At 38.3% G+C, this 24,608-nt stretch overlaps 1 protein-coding gene and 1 pseudogene across 6 annotated transcripts in view; one reads left to right on the top strand and one right to left on the bottom strand.

Annotated features, from left to right (window-relative positions):
* RAPGEF2 (Rap guanine nucleotide exchange factor 2) overlaps positions 1-24,608 on the top strand; it is a 258,949-nt gene that overhangs the window by 95,100 nt on the left and 139,241 nt on the right. For all 6 annotated transcript variants that reach the window (XM_010338554.3, XM_010338550.3, XM_010338551.3 and 3 more), the window contains exon 4: positions 13,457-13,540. In XM_010338554.3, coding sequence (XP_010336856.1) covers positions 13,457-13,540 — 84 coding nt within the window. The remainder of the gene's footprint in view (positions 1-13,456; positions 13,541-24,608) is intronic.
* Positions 15,798-16,574, bottom strand: LOC101027660 (transcription initiation factor TFIID subunit 9-like; annotated as a pseudogene).

The following is a 24,608-nucleotide window of genomic DNA, read 5'->3' as shown; positions in this document are numbered from 1 at the left end:
AACAGAAATAACGTTTAGTATATAATTACATTTGGCTTAGAAATTCAACCATTGCAGAAGTTTCAGTGTCCACACACACACATGCACATACTGTAAATAAGTGTAACTCTGCATCTCACTGCCTGTTTTCCACATACCTATCTGACTGAATGCTTTGGTTTACAAAAAAGTGTTCATAGCACTTTGTAAAGGGGTTTATCTTTCTCTATTCCAGGAGAGGAAATTGTTCTCCATAAAAGAGCTGCATTGAGGCCTATTGGGTCTTCTAAAGCATTTTCATTTAAATCTGTAAGTGTGTAATTTAGAACTGCAAGCCTCAGCTGAGCTGTTGCTGTTAGCAGTCTGCAGTTGTTGACTTGGCTTTCTGTTTTCACAGCAGCTATTGCCACTGCTCTGTGAGGCTGCTCATCCATCTCTGTCCCCTTTCTGCTCTCCCACACCTCCTCCGGTGAACTCTGCCTCAAGTTTGCTCTTGGTCTCAAATACCCTAATTTATCTCTATCTGCACTTACCTGTTGTCCCACTCCTGCCTCAAGAGGAAGGGATGTCTTTTTGCCTGTATGATGTAGTTATTTCTGTTCTTGTTTGTATCTTCCGGCTCCTTCCTGCCCTGTGTCTGACTTTATGGCAGACCCTAAGTGTGCCACAGTGCCTTCCATCCTGAAGTTGTTCCTGTGCCTCTTTTACTCATATCCAATTATTACACTATTTTTTTCCTTCCTGATGTGACCAAGATTTTGTTTTATTTTACATCACGGTAAATTGTTTAAAAATTATTACAAAAGCTTTAATCTACTACTTAGGTCATTTTTATAGTCCCCCACCCCCACTCCTATAAACTTTCAGGAAGCAGAATACTGCAAATCTTACTATTTTTTTTTTTTTTCTTGAGACAGAGTCTAGCTCTGTTGTCCGGGCTGGAGTGGCATGATCTTGGCTCACTGCAGTCCCCACTTCGCTGGTTCAAGCCATTCTTGTGCCTCAGCCTCCCAGGTAGCTGAGATTACAGGCATGTGCCACCATGCCCAGCTAAATTTTGTAGTTGTAATACACATTGGCCAGAATGGTCTCAAACTCCTCAACTCAAGTGATCCACCCACCTTGGCCTACCAAAGTGTTGGGATTACAGGTTGAGCCAGCATAAAGAGCCAGCCTCTTCTGTTTTCTGTCTTTATCCAGCAAGATGTAACCACCATTTTGAAGTATTTTTCTATCTATAATTTTATTATGCTTATATGTGGATATAAAAAATGGTGGTTGGGCGTAGTGGCTCACACCTGTAATCCCAGCACTTTTGAGAGGCCAAGGCAGGTGGATCACTTGAGGCCAGGAGTTCGAGATCAGTCTAGGCAACATGGTGAAACCCCGTCTCTACTAAAAATATGAAAATTAGCCTGGCATGGTGGCATGTGCCTGTAATCCCAGCTACTCAGGAGGCTGAGCCATGAGTGTCGCTTGAGCCCCAGAAGCGGAGTTTGCAGTGAGCTGAGGTTGAGCCTGGGCAGTTGAGACCCTGTCTCAAAAAAAAAAAAAAAAAAAAAAAAAAAGAAAGAAACCAAAGGTTTTAATTTATTTGAAAAAAAATGGCATCTTTAAAGACTTAGCTTTTGCATGGAATGTATGTAAGTATGAAAATGCAAGCCCTCACACATGCACACTCATGCCCATACAGATACTTAAGAAGGACTGTTTTATGTACATATGGAGATCCTTTAAGGCTTCTTTTTTTTTTTTTTTTTTTTTTTTTGAGATGGAGTTTCGCTCTTGTTACTCAGGCTGGAGTGCAATGGCGCTATCTCGGCTCACTGCAACCTCCGCCTCCTGGGTTCAAGCAATTCTGCCTCAGCCTCCCGAGCTGGGATTACAGGCAGGTGCCACCACGCCCAGCTAATTTTTGTATTTTTAGTAGAGACGGGGTTTCACCATGTTGACCAGGATGGTCTCGATCTCTTGACCTCGTGATCCACCCGCCTCGGCCTCCCAAAGTGCTGGGATTACAGGCTTGAGCCACCGCGCCCGGCTAGGCTTCTTGACAATGATATTTTTATATTACTATATTTAAATGAAAGTGTTTTATTTTTATGTTGAACAGAAGAGTATTTAAATGAAAACATTGTTAAAAATGCAATTAATCGGTAATCCCCATGAGGGTAGGGACTATGCTTACGTTTCAGTTTGCATTCTCAGGCGTACCATGAAAATTTACATTTAGTCTGTTCCCAATGATTATTTTCTTTCCAATTTTCTATTCAAAAGGAGGAACTCCTTTGATCTGTAGATAAAGACCTTCATTATGGTCTAACTTCCTAATAAAATGGCTGGTTACACATCAGCAAGTGTCGGATTCTTTGTATCAATTTTCTGTGAAACTGGTTTGTGAAAAAAAGTGAGTAAAAACCTGTTTAGGGTGTAAGATATAGGGGAAAAATACAGCTTGCTTTTTAGATCCTTTCTGATACGAGGGATAGTGGTGTAAAGTGTTTTGCAGAGGCGTTCCAGTTTCTTGCTGTAGGGACTTCTATGTTCTGACAGAGTTAGGCAGATTTAGCTTTGAATTTGACTCTGTCTCTGGGTGTGTATAAGTTACCTTTAATTTTTCTGAGACCCAGGTTACTCTAGGTAAAGAACAGGTTTCTTATGAAGATGAAATTACAGCATATGAATCTAAAAGATGCATTTCATAATCCTTCAGTAGTTTCCAAGAGAGTACAGTTTTCAGATTGGTTCTTCTATAACGTGATAAATTGTTCCTTGAGCCCTTGGATCTATTTCTTTACCCTCAGTATAGCTGAATCGTCGATTTGATGTAATATTTTATACACACACACACACAGACACACACACACACACACACACAGAGTTTGTATTGGTATTTTTCCTTTCATTTAATGTTTATTGAATAACTTCACAACTCCCAGTGTTTTACTCCTTTTCATTGTAAAAATAAATTTTATAAATTTAAGAATGATTGAGCCAGGCAGAGTGGCTCATGCCTGTGATCCCAGCACCTTGGGAGGCTGAGGTCGGTGGATTGCTTGAGCCCAGGAGTTTGACACCAGTCTGGACAAAATGGCACAACCCCATCTCTAGAAAAATAAAAAAATTATCCAGTGTGGTGGTGCATTCCTGTAGTCCCAGCGCTACTCAGGAGGTTGAGGTGGAAAGGTCACTTGAGCCTAGGAGACGGAGGTTACAATGAGCCAAGAGTGCACCACCATACTCCAGCCTGGGCGACAGTGAGACCTTGTCTTAAAAACAATAAAAATAATAAATAATGAAAAAAAAATGATGACATTAATGAGCCTATAGAATACCTGGCTGTATTGATTCTTTAGTAGTTTAAATTGGTTACCCTGCTAGTTTAAAAAAAAAAAAAAAAAAGGATGTCTGCAGTGTCCCCTTTATTTTCAGTATATAGATGAAATGTCTTTAATATTTAATATTTTCATCAGTTTTCAGAGTTCTTTCTGATCTTATTGACTTTTTCTGTTTGTTGTTTGCAGTTCCTTATAATTGCTATTGATTGGAAAATAAGGATTTTTAAAAAATCTTAAAATGGTGTTTTCTTTCTTAAGAGTTTTTAATTATAAATGAAATAATTTCCTCACAATTTATAACTTTTAAGAAATAGAACAGAAATTACCCTCTACTTTAAAAATGTTATTTGTTTTCATATTGTGGGAATTTATATATAATTGATATATTTACACATAACTATTATGAATGATATCATTTTATAATAAAATCTCGCTCTTCCAATAGTGGAAAATGAAATGCCCCAGCCCTTAACTCTGGTTAGGGCTTCTTCTAAAATTTGGTGTATACTTCATGTTTTAGTATATGTACTTCATATTTCTTTTGTCATGATATCGTTAGGGTCGTTTACTGTGATGTTTTGCATTAATTTATCTAGTGAGCTTGCTTTGTGCCATTTGGCTATACAGAAATAAATAATACAGACTTTGCTTTCAGCTTATAGCTTAGCACTCCATCAGAGGGGTAAAAATCTACAAATAATTTTTAAATTGTAATAAATCTAGTAACAGAAATGATGTATTTGTGAGAAAGAATAAAATTATTGTGTATCTGGAAAGCCATCCGTGTATTGGAAGGGGGCCATTGTTAGAACTTATTTTTTGAAGCTGTGGAACACTTTGTTCATAGAAAATCCTGTTCAGCCCAACAGCAGTAGCTATTGTGGTTGAAAGAGGTTTGGACACCTTGAAATCCCAAGGGCTCTTGATATTGAAAACCTCTGATCTTAACTGTCTGCTGGACGCCTATAGAGGGATAGAGGATAATTGGTTGTAAATAAGTAATTTTCACTGTGGTTTTTTTGGCATAATCATATATTGGAGAGTACAGGTCTAAGCTGGCCAGAGGCCTGTATAATAACAGCAGTGTAGATGAGCAAAAATGGGACCCTGAACTTCAGCAGAAGTCTTCAATAGAGACTTGGGAGGGGAACCACAGAATGTGATGATAGGCTGTGAAGAGGGAGAAGCTTGGGAAGATGTCTCTTTATCTTTTGGTGGGTGGTATTGGTAAGACAGCAGATACAGGAAAATAAAGGTGTTTTTCTATTTTTTTTTTGTCATGGGTGGCCGGCCCTCTGGAATTCCTTTTTGTCCCCAAGTAGTTATTGGAACCTTTATTAGTCTTCATTTTATTTCCCTTTCTTGTTTTATAGACATGGGACCAGTAGCCTTAGGTGATGATTCCTGTCTCCTTTTCTCCAGATGCCAACAGCTTTGTTCTTTGAATGTGATACTCTGTGGTATTACATCCTGGATGCTACAAAGTAACCTTTCCAAAATAGCACCAAAATTGGTATTTGATGCTATACGTGGTTCTCAGTTGTGCCGAACCCATCTCTGATAGCCGTGTCATGTGCTCATCTCAGCCACTATTTCCGGACATTTTGCCTGTGCTCATCTTACCTATTCTTATTCACAAAGCAGTTGCTGTCCTTTTGCTTCTCTGTTTTAATGACCTTATTAATGCTGCCCATATGAAACATGGAGAGGAGGTTCCTCTCTCCCCTGGGCCGCTTCAGGCTTGGCCCATGCCATATTGCACTTGCTCTGCTCGAGAGGGAGGAAGTCTCCTCTTGTAGCCCATACACCCTCCTTGTTCCATATTTTGTCAGGATCATCTGGGAAAGCACTAACTTCTGGTTCCAGATTGCTTAGATTCTGCATGGATACCATTCTTTCTGTTTCTATTTGTTGCTTCTTCACCCCTCCAACCCCCCAAAACTTAGATGCCCATGTTTGTGGCTGCTGGGAGCCTTGTTTTGAGCTGATGGCCATGCCAGGCTCAGCATCCTTTGCCCACAGCCATCTCCCCAGAACCTGCCACTCTTTTTTGTCAGTCCCTCTTGGCTTTTTTTTTTTTTTTTTTTTTTTTTTTTGAGGTGGAGTTTTGCTCTTGTTGCCCAGGCTGGAGTGCAGTGGTGCGTTCTTGGCTCAATGCAACCTCTGCCTCCTGGGTTTTAACAATTCTCCTGCCTCAGCCCTGCGAGTAGCTAGGACTACAGGCGCCTGCCACCATGCCCTGCTGATTTTTGTATTTGTAGTCTAGACAAGGGTTTCACCGTGTTGGCCAGGCTGGTCTCGAACTCCTGACCTCAGGTGAGCCACTGCGCCAGGCTACCATGAGCAATCTTTTTGGCTGACTGGGCCCCCCTTAAGTTTTCACATTGTATTAACAGCTAAATGAAGTAGCATTTTCACAGTCACTTTCTTGCCCTCTAATAATTGTCTTTGCTGATTTAATCAGTTTTCTTTGGACTTGGTAGTTCTTTAAATCCCCTTGTCAGCTTCAACTTGATCACTTACTGGCTGCCTCCTTAAGTGAGAATGTGGAGCGGCACACACGGCTCTTTCCCATGGAGAGAGTGCCACCTTGTGGATCTGTAGGATGTTGCCAAGGAGGCTCTTAGATCCTGGCTCCATTTTTCTATTTACTGGTAAACTGAAGTTCACATCTTTGACTTCAGACACTTTAATACCTTACCTGGGCTCCTGTCTATTCAGTTCATTAATTTACTTACTAAGGATATATCTGAGTGCCAGTCAAGCATTATGCAGTATATATATTGGGGGTACTTAAGAGTTAGAGGAGTTGAATAACTATTGGGGAGAAACTCCTAATGTAAGTAATTATGACACTGTAGCACCTGCTTCACATTAACATGTACACAGAGTTCTGGGAAGCTGGAAGAAAATGACTCACTTTCCTTGGAATATACCAAAACACTTCTTAGAGGAGGTGATAGTTAGCCTGGAACTAGAAGGATGAGTAACAAGAGAAAATACACTATTTAGAATCTAGACCGCAGGTTTGTTCAAAACCTTTATGGCGGCCGGGCGCGGTGGCTCAAGCCTGTAATCCCAGCACTTTGGGAGGCCGAGGCGGGTGGATCACTAGGTCGAGAGATCAAGACCATCCTGGTCAACATGGTGAAACCCCGTCTCTACTAAAAATACAAAAAATTAGCTGGGCATGGTGGCACGTGCCTGTAATCCCAGCTACTCAGGAGGCTGAGGCAGGAGAATTGCCTGAACCCAGGAGGCGGAGGTTGCGGTGAGCCGAGATCGCGCCATTGCACTCCAGCCTAGGTAACGAGAGCGAAACTCCGTCTCAAAAAAAAAAAAAAAAAAAACCTTTATGGCAAAGGTGGAAAAAAGTGTGTGACCTGGCTGAACAGGATGAAGTTTACAGCATAAGGAATGTTGGGGTTGGGAGCAGAAAGCAAAGCTGAAGGTTGGTCTTTTCAGAGACAATTACAAAAGAGGAAAGGAGATGAAGAGAACTAGTATTTTTTTCTAACCATCATGCAAGGTTCTTTATATATAGTTTCATTAAATAAAAGGAGCTCTGTGAAGAAGATACCAATGCCTTCCATTTTGCAGTTGAGGAACTAGAATCTCAGAATTTGACTTTACCAGGATCACATGGCTAGTGTGAAAGAAGGAATCTGTGCTCCAGAACCTGCACTCTTTGCACAGCCTTTTCCTCCTTCCTTCATGGGCTATACCAGGGGTCTGCACTTTTTCCTCTGAAGGACCGTGGGGGTTCAGCAGAAGGATGTCATCTGATCTGATTTACCTGAGCAAATAATTACTGAAACATTGCCCAGTTTCTATTAGGCATGACGCCAGGTGTCTACCTTAAAAGGATAGTTCATTGTAGTTGGAGGAAGATACTCAGGAGTAAGAAATCGTTAGAGAAAAACATAAAACAATGAAATTGGATGGGATACGTTTTATAGAGTTTGGAAAACAGTGAGTGAGAAGATTTTCTTAGTGTTTGAACCATCTCTTAAGGTACAGTGGATGGAGAGCGTTAAACATCTTGAACAGCGTGGCAGAGTGGGAAGGAACAGAAGGAAAGCAGCCAGTCAGGAGCAGTGGGTTATGTTGAGGGGTAGTAAGAAGAAAGGTGGGCGAGGAGGGGGTCAGATCAAGTATTTCCCTCTTGCCCGTTGTTCTTGGTTTAGACTTGGGATAATGCTGAGCGGAGATCATGCAGTTCTGATTGCCTCAGAGGCTTTCTATCTGTTTAAACTGGAAGGTGAACTGATCATTTTATAAGGTCTGTTTGTATTTTGTTTTGTTTGGTCTTACTAATTTTTTTCCTGTTGGTGAAACACAGAAACAGGAAACTTTTAAAGTGCCTTGTTATATACCAGGGCTTTTGTGACTTATTTTGTCTATTGTAGGATTTGATTTGATTTCATTGTATTGAAATCAAATCAGTTGTCCATTGTGGTTCCTAGTTCATGATCCTGTGGTCAGATTCTGAGATTCTAAGAAGAATTAGGTCTTCTTTAAGCATACCTTTGTCAGATTAGAGAGACTTGCAAGGACTGTGTTCCTGTATAAACCTCTTTAGTCTGGATTTCTCTTTTCTGCCCAATACTGGTGGTGTCAGACAGATTATTTGGAAATCAGTCAGGATTCTTTCAAGATTAAGCATTACTATTTCAGCAAACCTTGAAGGGGGCTCCTTTGCTCATAATTAAAAGAAAAAAAATCAATTTTTTGAGAAAAATTAAAATAGCACTTTTTAATACAGTGCACATACCTAATTACATGGATGTTGATAAAGTTGTACTTTTTTTTCCTTCCATTTGTTCCTCTTGGAACTTCATATCAAGACCATTTTTCTGAAACTTTTTCAAAGTTGGCAAGCCCAATATGTAAGAATAATCCAGGACGTTTGTTTCAAAGTCACTTTGATGGATCTTCCATCTAATGATCAGAAACTGGGGAAATGGGTTGGATAGATGCATTTTAAATTAATATCTTAGATCAGGCGTCCCCAAACTACGGCCCGCGGGCCACATGCAGCCCCCTGAGGCCATTTATCCAGCCCCCCGCCGCACTTCAGGAAGGGGCACCTCTTTCATTGGTGGTCAGTGAGAGGAGCATAGTATGTGGCAGCCCTCCAACGGTCTGAGGGACAGTGAACTGGCCCCCTGTGTAAAAAGTTTGGGGACGCCTGCCTTAGATGATTTGTTTGCATATCAAAGCTTGAGAACTACTGGATAGAACAGAATCTTAGTGTTAACCTTAGATATTTATTATTGTTACTACCACTACACCTACTCTTTGAATTACAATGTGGTTTCATCCCAGTAAACCCACTATATGTTGAAAATATCCTAAGTGAAAATGCAGTTAATGCGTATAGCTTACTGAACATCATTGCTTAGCCTAATGATAAGATTTGGCTCTGTGTCCCCACCCAAATCTTGTGTCGAATTGTTGTCCTTAGTGTTGAGGGAGGGACCTGGTGGGAGGTAATTGGATTGTGGGGCAGATTTTCCCTTGCTGCTCTCATGATAATGGATGAGTACTCATGAGTTCTGGTTGTTTAAGTATGTGTAGCACATCTCTCTCCGCTCCTTTCCTGCTCCGCCATGGTAAGAAGTGCTTGCTTCCCCTTTGCCTTCCCCCATGATTGTAAGTTTTCTGAGGCCTCCCCAGCCATGCTTCTTACAGCCTGCGGAACTGTGAGCCAATTAAACCTATTTTCAAGTTACTCAATCCCAGGCAGTTATTATGGCAGGGAGAGAACTGACATATACACTTAGTCTAATGTAAACATGCTCAGAACACTTACATTAGCCTACAGTTGGGCAGGATCTTTTAACACAAAGCCTATTTTATAACAAACTGTTGAGTACCTCATGCAATTTTTTGAATATTGTACTGAAAGTGAAAAACAGAATCGTTTGGTACTCGAGTTGAGTGCGTCGTAAAGAGGAGAAAGCTTGTTGGACCAGTGGAATTTGGACACTGTCTGTGCTATTATTATTATTGTCAGTCTTCTCTTAACGAGCTTTATTACCTGGAAGTGAGCTCTCAATTTGCATGCTCTCTAAGTATTGAAAAATTTACTGCTGTTACTACTGAGTACTGTTTTTATAATTTGTTTCATTTTTCTTAAAAAAAAAAAAAGCCATCACTTTTCCATTTTTAATTTTTACATACACATGTAAAAATGCTATAAAAACCCCTCCAGTAACAGCTGCACTGTGGAAAGGAAGTGTTTGCAGATCTTGAAGGGGAAGCACATTGAACCCTGCACTGAAACACTGCCTGCCTGAGGCATAATTGTAAGTGAAAAGAGTAAGCCTGGTTAGTACAGTGCTTTCTAATAAAGTAAGGGGAATTTTCTGGACTAGTAAGACTAAATAAAACAGATTTTGATGGAGACACCTCACAGAAAGGAATTTTCATAACAGGAACTAAAAAAAAATTCTGTGGGGGATGGGTATGAGGGAGGAGAGAAGGATTTTTCTAGCTTACAACTATTTCCAGAACATCTGTAAAGTAAGATTCACAGTTTTTTGTATTCTTAGTTCTAATTAACTTATTTTTACGAAATCTGAATCCTTAGAAGAGACAACTCGAAGAAATTTTGGTTATCATATGTGGCCTGGTATATGGTAAATGCCCACTGAATTTAGTAAATGATGATTGAATGGTCATTCTCTGCAAATGCCTACTAAAGCAAATTGTAACTCTTGCATGTTAACTTTGGATTCTTTTGAGAATGTAGAGAAACAGCCTATCAATCAGATAAACAAAATTAAAATAAGTGGTAGAGATTACGACTTACCTTCAAATCCTCAAATCTTTCTCATGTATTTCCTGATACAAAGAGTCAACTCTAAATATAGGCTAATCGATGGGTGTTAAGGATGCCAGAGCATTCACTGCCACAGTATTTTATCGACTTTGAACCTTGGTTGCCTTTCACTTCCTGTATGTTTTATTATCAGTGCCAGGAGAGCTGAGTTTATAAGCCTTGTCCTTAATTTGTCTACGTTATTTTTGCCTTCAGAGTTGACAGACATGAAATAATTGAAAAGCCAGCTAATGTTTGTTATGTTCTCTCTGTCACAATTAATCTAGATCATGGTGCCATTTTTTGTACTTTTAACGTGTTAATGCTATTCGTTGTTACTGAATAATTATTTGCGTTGAATGATCATTTTTTTATTTAATCCTTGCAGCTGCTCTAGTAACTTGCCCAAGGCCACATAGTTAGGAAGTGGTGATCTGCCTTAATTTCCTATTTTTCTAGATTTTACTTCCTTGGGCCAACCCTTTTGTGTGTGTGTGTGTGTGTGTGTGTGTGTGTGTGTGTGTGTGTGTGATAAAGGGAACATTATAACAACAGATTGTAAAAAGTTTACAGAATTTTTTTTTCCTATTTTAATGTTTTACCTTTTGTTATTTAAAAATTATTAAACTATTTTTGAGCCTGGAATAACGTTCTTACTTGGCATAAATCAGAATTTAAGAATAATGCTGTCATATCAGTAAAGACAAATACGTTTTTTTCTTTTCACAAACCATTTCACAAATGATTGCTGGTTGCAAGAGGTAATGATTAAAAATTGAGGAGACAAAAACATGAATTTTTCTTTGAAGTACTTTGCATTTTCACTTGAGAAATCATTTTATTTTTATGGTTCTGCATTCAAACAAAACTCTTGTTTAACAATGCTTTTCCTTTGTATTTCTTGAGGCATTGCTGTTGAGCTAAGTAGTCATGAATTGGGTGAAGAATGGACTTGTGGGGAAAGATTCAACTGCTGATTCACTTTGGAAGCAGTTAGCACAGTGAAAGTGATTAGGTGATAGTAATTGGCATTATTAAGTAATGTAATTATTCAGAGTTGTAAATATAATTTAGTGTCTTCTAAAAACTTTTTAATGACACAATACAGAAACCAAACAAAGCAAAGACTTGGCAAAAATTGCTGAAGACAACCTTACAACATGCATATAGGTCACTGGCATCTGAGAGGAACATGGTATGCAGCATCCATGTTGTTACTCTTGGAAGAAAGGGGTGTGCTCTGTGTTTCTTTTCTACTCCTCCCATTGACTGGAATGTGGATGTGGTGGTGAGATTTGGACCTTCCACCCTAGAATACAGATGGAAGCCATGGTTGAGGACGGCTGAGTCACAAAATAGAGTGTGGCTTCCCAGTGTCATGGAAACACCTTATCAGTCTTGTACTTCTAGTGTTCAGACTATTGTGTGTGTGAGAGAGAAATGAACTTCTTCCATGGTTATGCCATTGTTATGTTTAGAGTTTTGTTTTAATAGTAGCTGAGTTTGTATCCTAACTAATAAATTTGATGCAATTGACTATACACAATAAAATAACTTACACATGGTGGAAAGCACCATAAACCAAGTCCAAGGGTAAACTGCACACTGGGGGAAAAGGTATTCACAGCCCATGTTTTCAGAAGGCCAGTTTTTATAAAGTGCCTGAGAAAATTTTAAAAACTCTTTTTTTGGGGGCGGGGGGTGGACAGAGTCTCTCACCGATGTCAGACTAGAGTGTAATAGAGCAATCTCAGCTCACTGCAACCTACACCTGGACTCAAGCAGTTCTTCTGCCTCAGCCTCCCAAATAGCTGGGATTACAGGAATGAGCCACCATGCTGGCTAATTTTCTTGTAATTTTAGTAGAGACGGGGTTTCACCATGTTTGCCAGTCTAGTCTTAAACTCCTGACTTCAGGTGATCCGCCTGCCTGGGCCTCCCAAAGTGTTGGGATTACAGGTGTGAGCCACTGTGCCTAGCCCCCAAAAACCTCACAATTAGTAGAGACCTAGTTCAAAGTTATGAAATAATTTTTACAAAATAGAAATAGAAATGACTCATGAACATAAAAAAGATGGTCTTACAAGAAAAACAAATGAAAAAAATTCAGTTGAGATATTTTCACCAAGCAGATTGGCAAAAAATTGAGAAGCATTCAGTTACCCTAACCTTGTGAGGCAGTGGCAGCCCATCGCCTTTGCACGCACATTCTTGATCCTTCCTGCCTTTTGCCTGGAATGCTGATCCCTTCAGGATCCCCATGGCTAACTCATCTCCTTTGTTCAATGGCTTCTCAATGAGGCTTGAGTATGAGCTCCATGAGGGCAGGGATCTTTCTGTTGTTGTTTCCTGACATATCCTAAACATCCAGAAAAGCCTTCCACATAAAATTTTTCAGTATTTGTTAAATTATAACAAACTGTATTAGTAAGGTTGTAGGGAAGTAGGCTAGCATATAAATCGCTAACTACCTGTGGAAGACATTTTGACAGTATCTAGCAAGATTACTATGTATGTGTTCTTAGACATAACAGTTGCCCTCCTGGGACTTTATCTTCCAGCTACTACTGCATGTACAAAATACTATTCAGTTTTTATTTGTGTTTATATAATTGCCCAATAGTTGAAAACAGTGGGAAATGACTGTCAAGTGGGGGTTGCTTAAGTCAAATATGGCACATTCATACAATGGAAAGGAATGCTCTACAGCAGTAAGAAAGAATGCTGAAGAAAGCCATCTTCTGAAGAAAAAATCTCTATAAGAGTTATCACAAAGGAAAGAATTGTGTAGAGTGCGATCCTAAAAGTGAGCATACTCTACACAATTCTTTCCTTTGTGATAAGATAAGGTATAAGAATATATGTTCGTTACTGTGTACATATGCATAAAGAAGTTCTAAAAGAATACTGAAGAAATAGTGGAGAAATATGAGAACTTGTTAGACAGGGAAAATGATTAGGAATAGTAAGTTTCAGTGATAGCTCTTGGTATTTTTTTATTTTATGAGGTAAGTGAAAGTATTTCATGTTCAAAAAAGGTAAAAAATGAAACTTAGAATGATAGGTACTACAGGTCTAAGGAACATTTAAAACATTTAAAAATACTGATAAATATCTTTTGCGTATTTCAGGAATAGAAAATAGTTTGTAAAAATGATTCTAGTAGTTAAATAATGGTATTTTTATGAACATGTTTTATGCTGTTGTTCTTTATGATTTTAAAATGCAGGTGCTGCACTTTGTGCTATATGTTTTAATTTTTTGTTGTTGTTGTTATAGGTAACAATCTGATTCTATTAACTTTTTTTTTCAGTCCTGATGATATTGGGACCTGCTGGTATATCCTTCTTTCTGGTTCCGTGTTCATCAAGGAATCCATGTTTCTTCCAAGAAGCAGGTATCGTAGAGACATTGTGTAATAGATTATCCTTGAGACTTAAAATCCTTTTGCAGAATTGATTCTTTTCTAAAATTTATTTCTCTTCCTATATCCTCTTCTGTGGATACAAAGCAAGGCAGTACTTTGGGGTGTTGATGCATGAATCTTTATGAAATAACTTTGTTTTATATACACTGTTTTAATCTATTTAACAAAGGGCAAAAACAGAAAACATGCTGATGACATGTGCATTTGTCACATGGTCATGTCAGCTGTGGTGAGGGCACATTTGCTCCTAGGGAATAAAATCAGCTCAAGATAGCTTAGATAAAGGGGGACTAACTTTTACACTAGGCAATCTCATAAACATTTGAAGAGAGGCAAAGAAAGTGCCTTAAGACCACATGGGACTAGAAATGGAAAGGCAAGGGCTTTCATTTTCTTTTTCTGCTTCTCAAGACCATATGGCCTTTCATTTTTGCCTTTGTCTGTGGATTGGCTTCCTGCTCTGTATGGCTGTTAATTTCTTCCTCCCTGTGTCTTTGGCTTGTATGTGCTGAAGACTCAGTTATGGCCTATGTCCCTAAGGTTTACATTGTTTGACTGCAGTGCTGGTATTGTCTTTAGATTCTTCAGGATACAATCTGACTGGCCTGGGTTGGGATGGGTGTGTTCCTCTGTTCCAACCAGTTGTGACCAGAAAGGGTTAGGGCTCATCTGTTACGTACATAATTGCCTAGGTTCAGGTTCCCAGGGATATCAGCCACTGAGTTTCAGTAGTTATGTTTCTTTGTACTTTTCACAAGTAAATATTTTCACCAAAGGTTTTAAAATTTTAAGTATTTTTATTTTAAATTACTAAAAAAAGTATTTTTTTTTGAATTGACTAAGTTTATTAAAGTATGGGGATTGCCACTTTCTGCTACTTAGTGCTTCTATAAAAATATTCAAATGTCCTGTTGATAAATATTCTGAATGAATCAGGGTCATATTAAGAATCTATTTTTAAGATGTGAACAACTTTTTATAAAAGGTCAGAGTCTGAAACAAGGAGAGGTAATTTTACACTGTAGAGAAAGATTAGCCTGGGTGTGGTAGCTGACACAAGTAGGGTGGGCCTTTGGTGGCCAGAATGCTGGTGAAGGAGTGCCAGAGGCACGTTGCATCCGATTAAAAATAATCTCGGGTGCGATTCTCATGCCTCTTTGCCCTTCTACTTCTTTGAGGTTAAATTGGCAAACATATTCTCAATGGAAAATGGTCCCATGAGGGAGGAAAGCTCTATTGCCTGTTTGTTCCTGTAGTAGCAATAGTCTTAGAAATGAGGCTAGCATTTGTGGTGGTGATAGTAGTAATAGAGATAGTGATAATTATAGTGGTAAAAATAATAGTAATAAAAGAATGATGACAAAATAACTAAGCTTTTACAGTATTTCCCATTTACCAGGTACCATTTTAAATGCTTTGTCTATATTAAGTAATTTAATTTCATAACTCTCCTTTGAAGTAGGTACAGATATTACCTATATTTTAGGAGTGAGGAAACTCTGGTAATACAGGATGGAGGGTGGTTGTACCTCCTGGAAATCTGCCTAGAAAGCCTGGAGTGACCCTCTGAGCCAGCTTCAATAATTCTAGGAATTCTGTTTCCTGCAGAAATGTCTCCATTGGAATTGTAATACTCTTCCATTCCTTCAGACTCAGGACCTACTTTTTGGTCCCTTTTTGGAGATTCTGTCTGACTCTATTTCAGAACTTAAAAGAAGGTGCTGGCAAACAGTATTTAAACATTGGCATATTTTTAAAATTACATGTAATTTAATATAAAAAGTAATAATTACTACATACATTTTCAAAAATAAAGAGAAGAAAAAATATCAGCTAAAATCCTCTCACCCAGGAAAATCATTCTTTAATAGTATTTTTTCTCTAGACTTATTTGCATGTATTTAAGATCATGCTTTAAATGCAATTTAATGTCTTGCTTATTCTGGTTAAAGAATATGTATGTTGCCTTGTGATATTAAAAACTTCATAAAAAGGTTTACTCTTTGTAACTTTTTTTTCAAATTAATGAATGACAATTTTATTTTTCTTAGACTTTTAAGGCTGATGAAAAACCTTAATTTCAATGGAAAAGTATGGTAATTGTATTTACTCATTAAATATTATTAAAGTTTTGTAAAACACAACTTGAAAACATCCAGCATGCATGTTTAGTATCAGTACAATGCATTCAAGACCAACTATACATGTTACATGCACCAAGGCTAGATTACAGATTATCATTGTCATCATCTTCATGTTTTCTTTTCAATACATTTGATGATTCATTGGCAGTATTTTGTGATGACACTATATTAGCGGTAATAAGAATGTTTTTGGACCCAATTAATGATGGATTAATAGAACATTCTGAACTGCTGAATGTTGCAGGAATTGAAGCTTTTACAGATGGAGACTGTGAAGTGTAGGCATCTGTACTGTAAACCTTTGCCTCCGTGAGGGACATGGGAGTTCCTACTTTAGTTGAAACAGACATGGTCTGTGGGGTTGGTGTGCCTCGTGTGGGAGTACTCGGTTTGCTAGTAACCAAACCAACACTTAACCGCGGGACTGTTACTCTTGCCGCAGAAGTTGATGCCTTTTTTTGTAAAGATTTCAGCCTATAGTTTGGAGCTGTTAAGCAATACCTATCAGGTGTCAATCTAGGACCTGAATATGGCTTGATTAATGGTAAAGGAGTTTGATTTCTTTGCCTTGCAATATCTAATAAGGAATCTCTTGAGGGAGGAGAGGTAAAAGACTGGTCAGTGCAGCACTAGATTGCCAATCACACAGCATCTGCATCAACAGTAGCTTTCTTAGCATGGCTTGAAGAAATTTTTGCATCATCTAGAATTGTGGTCACATATCGGAAGGCAAACTCCCAACAACTGATTTTTTAACTGCTGGCTCATGTTCTGTAATCCCCTCCATCCATCAGGATTTGTGCTATCATCTGTGCATCTTTCGGTATGCTCTTGGGATAAGCCATCTTGCCAGACTCCATGATATCTGATAATCAGACTTCTTGAGCTGAATCATTCATGTTAATGTATTTCAGTCCCAATTTTGACGCAAGTTCTTTGCCTAGTGTGTTTTTTCCAACCCCTGGAGTACCTAGCTTTCCTTGACACGTTTCCATCGCAAGATTGGTGGGTGGACATAATTTGGATCGGTGCTTTCTCTTTATAACTTTTAATGCCTATTTAACATTCAGTTATGTGAATGTCCACAACGTAGCTAATAATTTTAAAGGATACATTTTTGATACTTTTTATTACAAATAATGCTGTAGCAAATGTAATTTGAAATTTACGTGTTAAAAAGATCACTGATTGTGACTGCATTATCATCTTAATACAGAGTCTGTTGTACAGACTAACTCCATAAGACTGAAGCCCTAGAACAGTGAAGAAGCCAGTAATGGTCATCTTTGACTACCAGCCATTATCAGCTAGTTAAGTAACAGCTTGTTCTAACTTCTGGAAAGGGAACTTAATGTTCAGAAAACTCCTAGAAAAAAGAGGACTTGCAGTTGAGACATATTTCTTGAGAACATTGCACTCTATGTCTGATTATTTTAAAAGATGACATAAGTTATTTTTTTTCTGGCTGCATGTCAAGTGCTTGCCAGTTAGTACTTTAATAGGGTGAAAAAGGGAATGGCGGTTCAGACTGCATGACAAGCTAGTGCTATTACTATATATAGGTTATTCCTTCATGTTGCACCTGCTGACATTTGCACTGTCCAAGTTGTTTGTTTCCTTTGGGGATGTTGCCTTAGGAATAGCACTGAGATTGTTTTAATGAGAAAGATGTTAGTGATATTATGCTAAAGATTGGCATCAGTATCTATTTCTCTTCCTCAATAGAAAAAGTGGAGGTTCCATATAGGTTAGATATTACTGACAGTCCAGTTTCATAAAACAACTAGTTCACAGATGATTCTTCACCCCATGTTTTTTATCATGTAAGCCTGGGAATTGGTTATTAGTGTATAATAATTCAACTGAGCATTCTCTTGAAAGTGCCAGCTTGTTTAGATGGGTAACTCACCTTGAAAGTACCAAAGTATCTTGAACAACATTTTTAATATTTTTAACTATTTCCTTTGAAATTGTTTCGACACATGATTTCATCTGGTGAAAAGGATGATATATATGGCAGAAAACTTGTCATTTGGCTTCCAGATTTAATTAGCCTTATTGAAATCCTCAGTTGACATTTAAGTCAGCATTTCATGTTTTTCTAATTTTTTTCTCTCATTTTTGTTAACATTCTAGATAGATGAGAGTTGTTTGCATATGTACCTTTACTTTGGTTGTTCAAAGATGAATACTGTTTCTTGGTAAGATTTGTAAGCCTATGAATTCCTATGTGACTGTCAGTGATAACTTGCTCACTCTTCTTCCCCACTTCAAGCAGTTTCAGTGATTATGAATGTTGTTTTTGTGAGTTTTATTTTTAATCTATTAGAAATTTGTCAAGTTTTGAAACATTAATATTTATATAGTGCCTGTAAGGCCATGTATTTTATGTTGTTACATATATTGTTGCCTTAAAATAGAACTAAACTCTTATTTGAATTACAATTTGTATTGAAGCAAGGTACAATTTATAGTTATTATTTTCTTAAAACTCTTACTTAAAATGAATTCAGTTTCTTTGTATCAACAGAAGATTGCTAGCAAAGATAATTTAAAAATGGAGTATGTGGGATCAGAGAGAATATTTGGCATAGGTCAATGTAGAAACAGTGCAAACTGTGATGTGTTTTTTCAAGCCTATGAAGCGGTTGTTGCCACTGTGTTGTAAGGTTGTGTGCTATATAACTTTACGAGGTGCTGCTTATACTCTTGGTTATTGTAGGATGATTTATTAAAATAATTGACAGGCAGACGGTAGTAAGAAGAAGTTTTTCCTGCATAATATTTTCAAAGGCATCATTTGCATCAGCTGTGGAGCTGGAAAGCAATAGATGAAAATTATCTAAAGGTGCAGATTTAGAAATGGTTTTCTAATGTACCTTTGTTTTACGCTGTTGTACATAATGGAAAGGAAAACATTGACAATCTTCATTGCCCCTAAGTGCCCTAAATCGGTATATTTAAAAATTTTTAATAGAAATCGTAGAATTTAAAATTTTGTCTAAAATTACCCCATTCTATGAATGATGACGCCTACATTTTCTAATAAAGTCACAATATAATAATGAACCAATGTGTTATTTTTTGGCTGCTGACTTCTGGAAGGCTAGGAATTTATTAAAGATAGGTTCAGACTGTATTTCTAAATGTGTATCTAGCTCTTTAAATTATTTGTTAGAGAAGGAGGTAGTTTACCTAGATTTTATGTTAACTCATAGAGTCTTTTTCTACTAACTTATCAGTGACTTTAAAATCTATTTGAAAAAATAAAAGAGTATGCAATGTTTATTTTGTGGGGAGAGGTTGCGGAGTCTTGCTCTGTTGTCCAGGCTGGAGTGAAGTGGCGCAATCTCAGCTCATTGCAACCTCTGCCTTCCATGTTCAAGCAATTCTCATGCCTCAGCCTCCCAAGTAGTTGGTATTACAAGTGTCTACCACCACATTCTGCAAAGTTTTGAATTTTTAGTGGAGATGAGGTTTCACCTTGTTGGCCGGGCTGGTCTCAAACTCCTGACCTCAAGTAATCCTCCTACCTTGGCCTCCCAAAATACTGGAATCACAGGTATGAGCCACCGCCAGCTTTTTGTTGTTGTTTGGTTGGTTTTTAAAGAGACAGGGTCTCAGTCTGTCATCTAGGCTTGAGTGCAATGGTGCAATCTTAGCTCCCTGTGGCCTCAAGCCCAGAGTCTCCTGGACTTAAGCCATCCTCTCTCTTCAGCCTCCCAAGTGACTGGGACTGCAGGCCCATGCCAGCATGCTCTGCTGATTTGAAAAAAAAAAATTTTTTTGGTGGGGGGAAAGATGGGGTCTTGCTGTGTTGTTCAGGCTAGTCTTAAATTACTGACCCCAAGCAGTCCTCACACCTTGACCTCTCAAAGTTCTGGGATTATAGGCATGAGCCACTGCATCTGGCCTATGCTAGATATTTAAGACATGAACCATTATTGTTTTGAGACTCTTCTTTGAATTTATGTTGGTCACAGTCTTAAAAATCACTGCTATTGAAATGTTTAACTTGATTTTCTTAATAAAATCAGTTTTATCATAGAAGTCCCAAAGGAAGGGACTTTTAATAGAAATAATCATGTGTACCATATTTAATCATAAACAGCATCGTTATTGCTCTGATAGTTTAAAACCTACATCTTTTATATAGAGCATTTGCAGAGGAATCTCTTCATTTTTTTTTTTTTTTTTTTTTTTTTAATGTGGTGGCCAGGTAGGGACTATAAGGTTGAAGGAAAATTAAGCTCAAGGTAGCCATTAGTCTTGGAAATTTCAGGATGCCAATAGGAGGATGATAATTAAGGCTGGAAATCAGAGAGATTAGGACAAAGACTATATGGAGGGTGGAGGCTTCTGATGCATGAACTGATCTGATTATTTGGGTCTGATTATTTGGGCGTACAAGTGTGTTAAGATATTGTATCTACAACTGAAAATGTACTGGCAGTGGGAACTGCTGTACAGTGAAGTGCCATTAAAATTGAGGTTTGCTTCATGGGCCCTATCCATGCTTATTTATGGCTTATTCTGCTTATTTTAACAGGTTTCACTGTTTTTTCAAACATTAATTGAAAATTGCATTGACCACACTCCGACTGTGTGGTCTCTACAATAAGTCCTAGGGTATTCAACATAGGCAAGGTAATCTACCTCTGCTATCATGTAACTTAGCATCTGCTTGGGGGCGATGAGGCCGTTGCATATGAAATACAAAAAAATTCCCTGGGTGTCACTGAACAGGTAAGTAGTACAGTGTAAATTGACATGGTGAAGACTATACAGAATGCAAAATCATTTCAAAAGCGGGTATTTTAATGTATGTGGAAGGTGATCAAGAGTGGTTCTTAAGGGGATACTTCTTGAGTTGGGTTTATAATTTAGATTGTTGGAAAGTAGAGAGAAAATGCGGACACGATAAAGAACATGAGTTGATGGCACAGAGATAGGATTGAGTGAGGATAATCCAAACATAACCAACAGCTTGAGTGAGGGCAAAAGAATGAGATCAATTTATCTAGAATGCAAGGGTAGTTTAAGGAAGGAAATGGTTACAGAAGCATTGGTAATGATGGCATTAGTGAGAGCTTTACTTTACAAAGCTGTATAACTTGGTTGGAAAGCTGGGACTGTTAGTAAGTTAGGTCACTAGTAACATTGGCAGAAGGTTGAAAGAAATGTGCATATTGTGTACTTGCACCATGTTGACTGTGTCCCTTTACAATTAGTGCTTCTTCTTCACTGATACCAACTATGTCCATAATGTAAAAATTAAAATTGTGCTGTGATACTTTCAATAATCACATTTTAAATTAGAGCTGGCAGCTATAATGAGAATAAGTAGAGAAACAAGACATTTAACTAATCAGTTTGGAGAGGCTGAAATACTATTCTCATTATGATTCACATGACAAACAATGAGCAACTTAAGTTTAAAAATCGCAGACGAACTTTCTGCTTGCTGGTGCTACATGGTAAGTTAAGTGACTGCTCTGAGAGCTTGCAAGTTAAGGGGGTACAACAATGGAAGAGTGGTTCTGTATGTGGCAGAGACTAAAGACAAATTTATTTACTTATTTTCAAGTGGGATTATTTATTTTAATTTCAGTTTTTATTTTAGCTTCAGGGGGGTGCACGTACAGGTTTATTACCAGGGTATGTTGTGTGATGCCAAAGCTTGGGTTTGATTGAACCTATCACCCAGATAGTGAGCTACAATAGGTAGCTTTTCAATTCTTGCCCCGCTCCTTCCTCCCCACTCGTAGTCCCCAGTGTTTGTTGTTGCCATGTTTATGTCCATGAGTACCTAATGTTTAGCTCCCACTTCTAAGTGGGAACATTTGATACTTGGTTTTCTGTTTCTGTATTGCCCCCTCCAGCTCCATATTGCTGCAGAGGACATGATTCCATTCTTTTTGATGGCTGTGTAGTATTCATGGTGTTTATGTACCACATTTTCTTTATCCAGTCTGCCACTGATGGGTCCCTAGGTTGATTCATGTCTTTGCTATTGTGAATAGTGCTGAGATGAATGTGCAAGTGCAGGTTTCTTTTTGGTGGAATGATTTCTTTTCCTTCTGTTGTATACCCAGTAATGGGATGGCTGGGTCAAATGGTAGTTCTGTTTTTATTTTTTTTGCGAAATCTCCAACCTGTTCTTCACAGTATCTGAACTAATTTACATTCGCACCAATAGTGTATGAGCATTTGCTTTTCTCCACAGCCTGACCAGCATCTGTTGTTTTTTGATGTTTTAATAATAGCCATTCTGACTGATGTGAGATGGTATCTCATTGTGGCTTTGATTTGCATTTCTCTCATAATTATTGATGTTGAGCATTTTTTTCATATGTTTGTTGGCCACTTGCATGTGAAGACAAATTTAAGTGTTTCTTATTTCATACAAAGAGCTACATAGGATTAGAAAATCATATTCTTGAAAGAGTACACATTTATTATAAGCCATGCAATAACTTATTGGAGATGCCTTAAGGTGTATGGCATTCTAAAAATAACTCAATAGTGAATTATGTTACAGAAGGGAACTTTATTGGACATTAAACGTATCCAAAAGGCATATAGATAAGTGAGGGGTAGAGTTCTGGAAGTTGTACATTCACGTAAGATTTACTTTCAGGTATTGGCAAAAGTCACAGCTGGAGTACAGATTAGGCATGGTAGGACCACGGTGGTTGGAGAAGGAATGGAGGGGGAAAAGGAAAAACTACTGATCATGAAAACTGTCCTCATTGAGTTTTACAAGTGATATATCCTTTCCTCTTACCATGGGAAGATATCACTAACTTATAATTAGATTAAATGAGGCGTTACATAAGATTTTTAGACATTTTCTTTATAGAGAACATTATTAGAAGTTGTTGGCTGGGCGCTGTGGCTCACGCCTGTAATCCCAGCACTTTGGGAAACTGAGGCAGGCGGATCCCCTGAGGTCAGGAGTTCAAGAACAGCCTGGCCAACATGGCGAAACCCCATCTCTACTAAACATACAAAAAAGTTAGCCAGGTGTGGTGGCACAAGCCTGTAGTCCCAGCTACTATAGAAGCTGAGGCACGAGACTCACTTGAACCTGGGCAGCAGAGCTTGCAGTGAGCCGAAATCGCACCACTGCATTCCAGCCTGGGCGACAGACTGAGACTCCGTCTCAATTAAAAAAAAAAAAAAAAAAAAAAAGTTATTTTCTTTAATGGAAAACCATAAGACTTTATTGAACTCATATTTGGAATGGCCTAAAGTTAGATGATGGGAGAATTAGTAAGGGCTTCTAAGTGTGTAAGAACTGCTTTGCCCTATACTGCCTATCACGTTATTTTTGTAGAAGCAGGTGATTGGGCCCTGTAGTTGGTCAGTTAATGAAAGTATGAGGTTAGGGAGGGAACCATCTGTTTTAACCTTAAAATGTTCAGTTTGCACTTTGGGAGGCCGAGGCGGGTGGCTCACGAGGTCAAGAGATCAAGACCATCCTGGCCAACATGGTGAAACCCCATCTCTACTAAAAATACAAAAAATTAGCTGGGCATGGTGTCGCATGCCTGTAAAATCCCAGCTACTCAGGAGGCTGAGGCAGAAGAATTGCCTGAACCCAGGAGGCGGAGGTTGCAGTGAGCCAAGATCACACCATTGCACTCCTGCCTAGGTAGCAAGAGCGAAATGCCGTCTCAAAAAAAAAAAAAAAAAAAAAAAAGTTCAGTTTGATCTATGCATATAAATATATGTATAACTGAATCTGCAGTTGAGTTAAAATATACACATGTGCATAAATAGATACTTGTGTGTGTATGTGTATCAGTTCATCCTCCAGGACTTGACTCTGTTCCCCTAAGTGTTCTGCATTATTTACCCTGCACCTGATCCAGCAGCAGGTGTCAAAAACTGACATACCTTTATTAGTTTTACAAAGCATTCTTCTTCATAAGTAATTGTTAAGTAGATAGTTTATCAAGGATGAGTGATATATGTATTGTTCATTTTAAGATATTAACATGTAAAACCTAATGACTACAAGGGATAATCCCAGCAACTTCATCTTTGAAGAATTGTTTACCAAAAGGATTCTCAAAAGTTTTGAGTTAAAATGACCAGAATTGATTTCCAAAATCAAACGTTACTCCAGGTTATTAGTTATGTCTTTTCAAGAGATTCCTCACCTTGGTGCTTAATCAGTACTAATGAGCTTTTTTATCCTGACTTCCGTCCTAAACCGCTCACCTGCAATTCTTGATAGGCTTGTACTTCTGTCTTATTCATCCTACTAACATTATTGATTGTTTATGTGCTTGCTTAGAATGTGGTGCTGAACTAAAGAGAGATTCTCCTCATGTGTGATCAAAGCTAAGAGATAAAAAGTGTTTTGAGAAGGGAGAAGGGTCACTTTGTCCAGTGCTACAGGGACATTCAATAATGAGAGACATAACCTTTGGATTTAGCAACGTGGGAGTCCTATGTGACCTAACAGAACTAGTGTCAGTGGAGTGGCAGAACTGGTTGAGGAGACAATGGGGAGAGCAGAATTGGTGAAACAGAACATTTCACCATATCAAGAAATTGTTGTGAAGAAGAGCAGGAAAATAGGGTGGTGGCTAGAGTTGTAAAGTCAAGAGGGGTTTGTTTCTTTAAGAGATGCTAACATGTTTTTGTGTGTTGATTGAAATGATCCAGTTGAGAGGTACAAAGATGATACAGGAAAGAGGAGAGGTACTTGCAGAAGTGGATGAAATTCCTACCGTGGGGTGGGATGGGGTGAGGGAGGCGTTAGCTTTTGAGAGAGCAAAAGCACTTCATGGTCTTTTATAAACTTAGGATAAGAGATGTAGGTCAGTTGGTAGATTGGGAATTCTTTGATTTCCTGCTGCCAAACATAAATCCAGATTCCT

Source organism: Saimiri boliviensis, chromosome 3 (genome assembly GCF_048565385.1).
Source record: "Saimiri boliviensis isolate mSaiBol1 chromosome 3, mSaiBol1.pri, whole genome shotgun sequence".
Taxonomy (NCBI): Eukaryota; Metazoa; Chordata; class Mammalia; order Primates; family Cebidae; genus Saimiri; species Saimiri boliviensis.
This window is presented reverse-complemented; position numbering and strand designations above follow the sequence as displayed.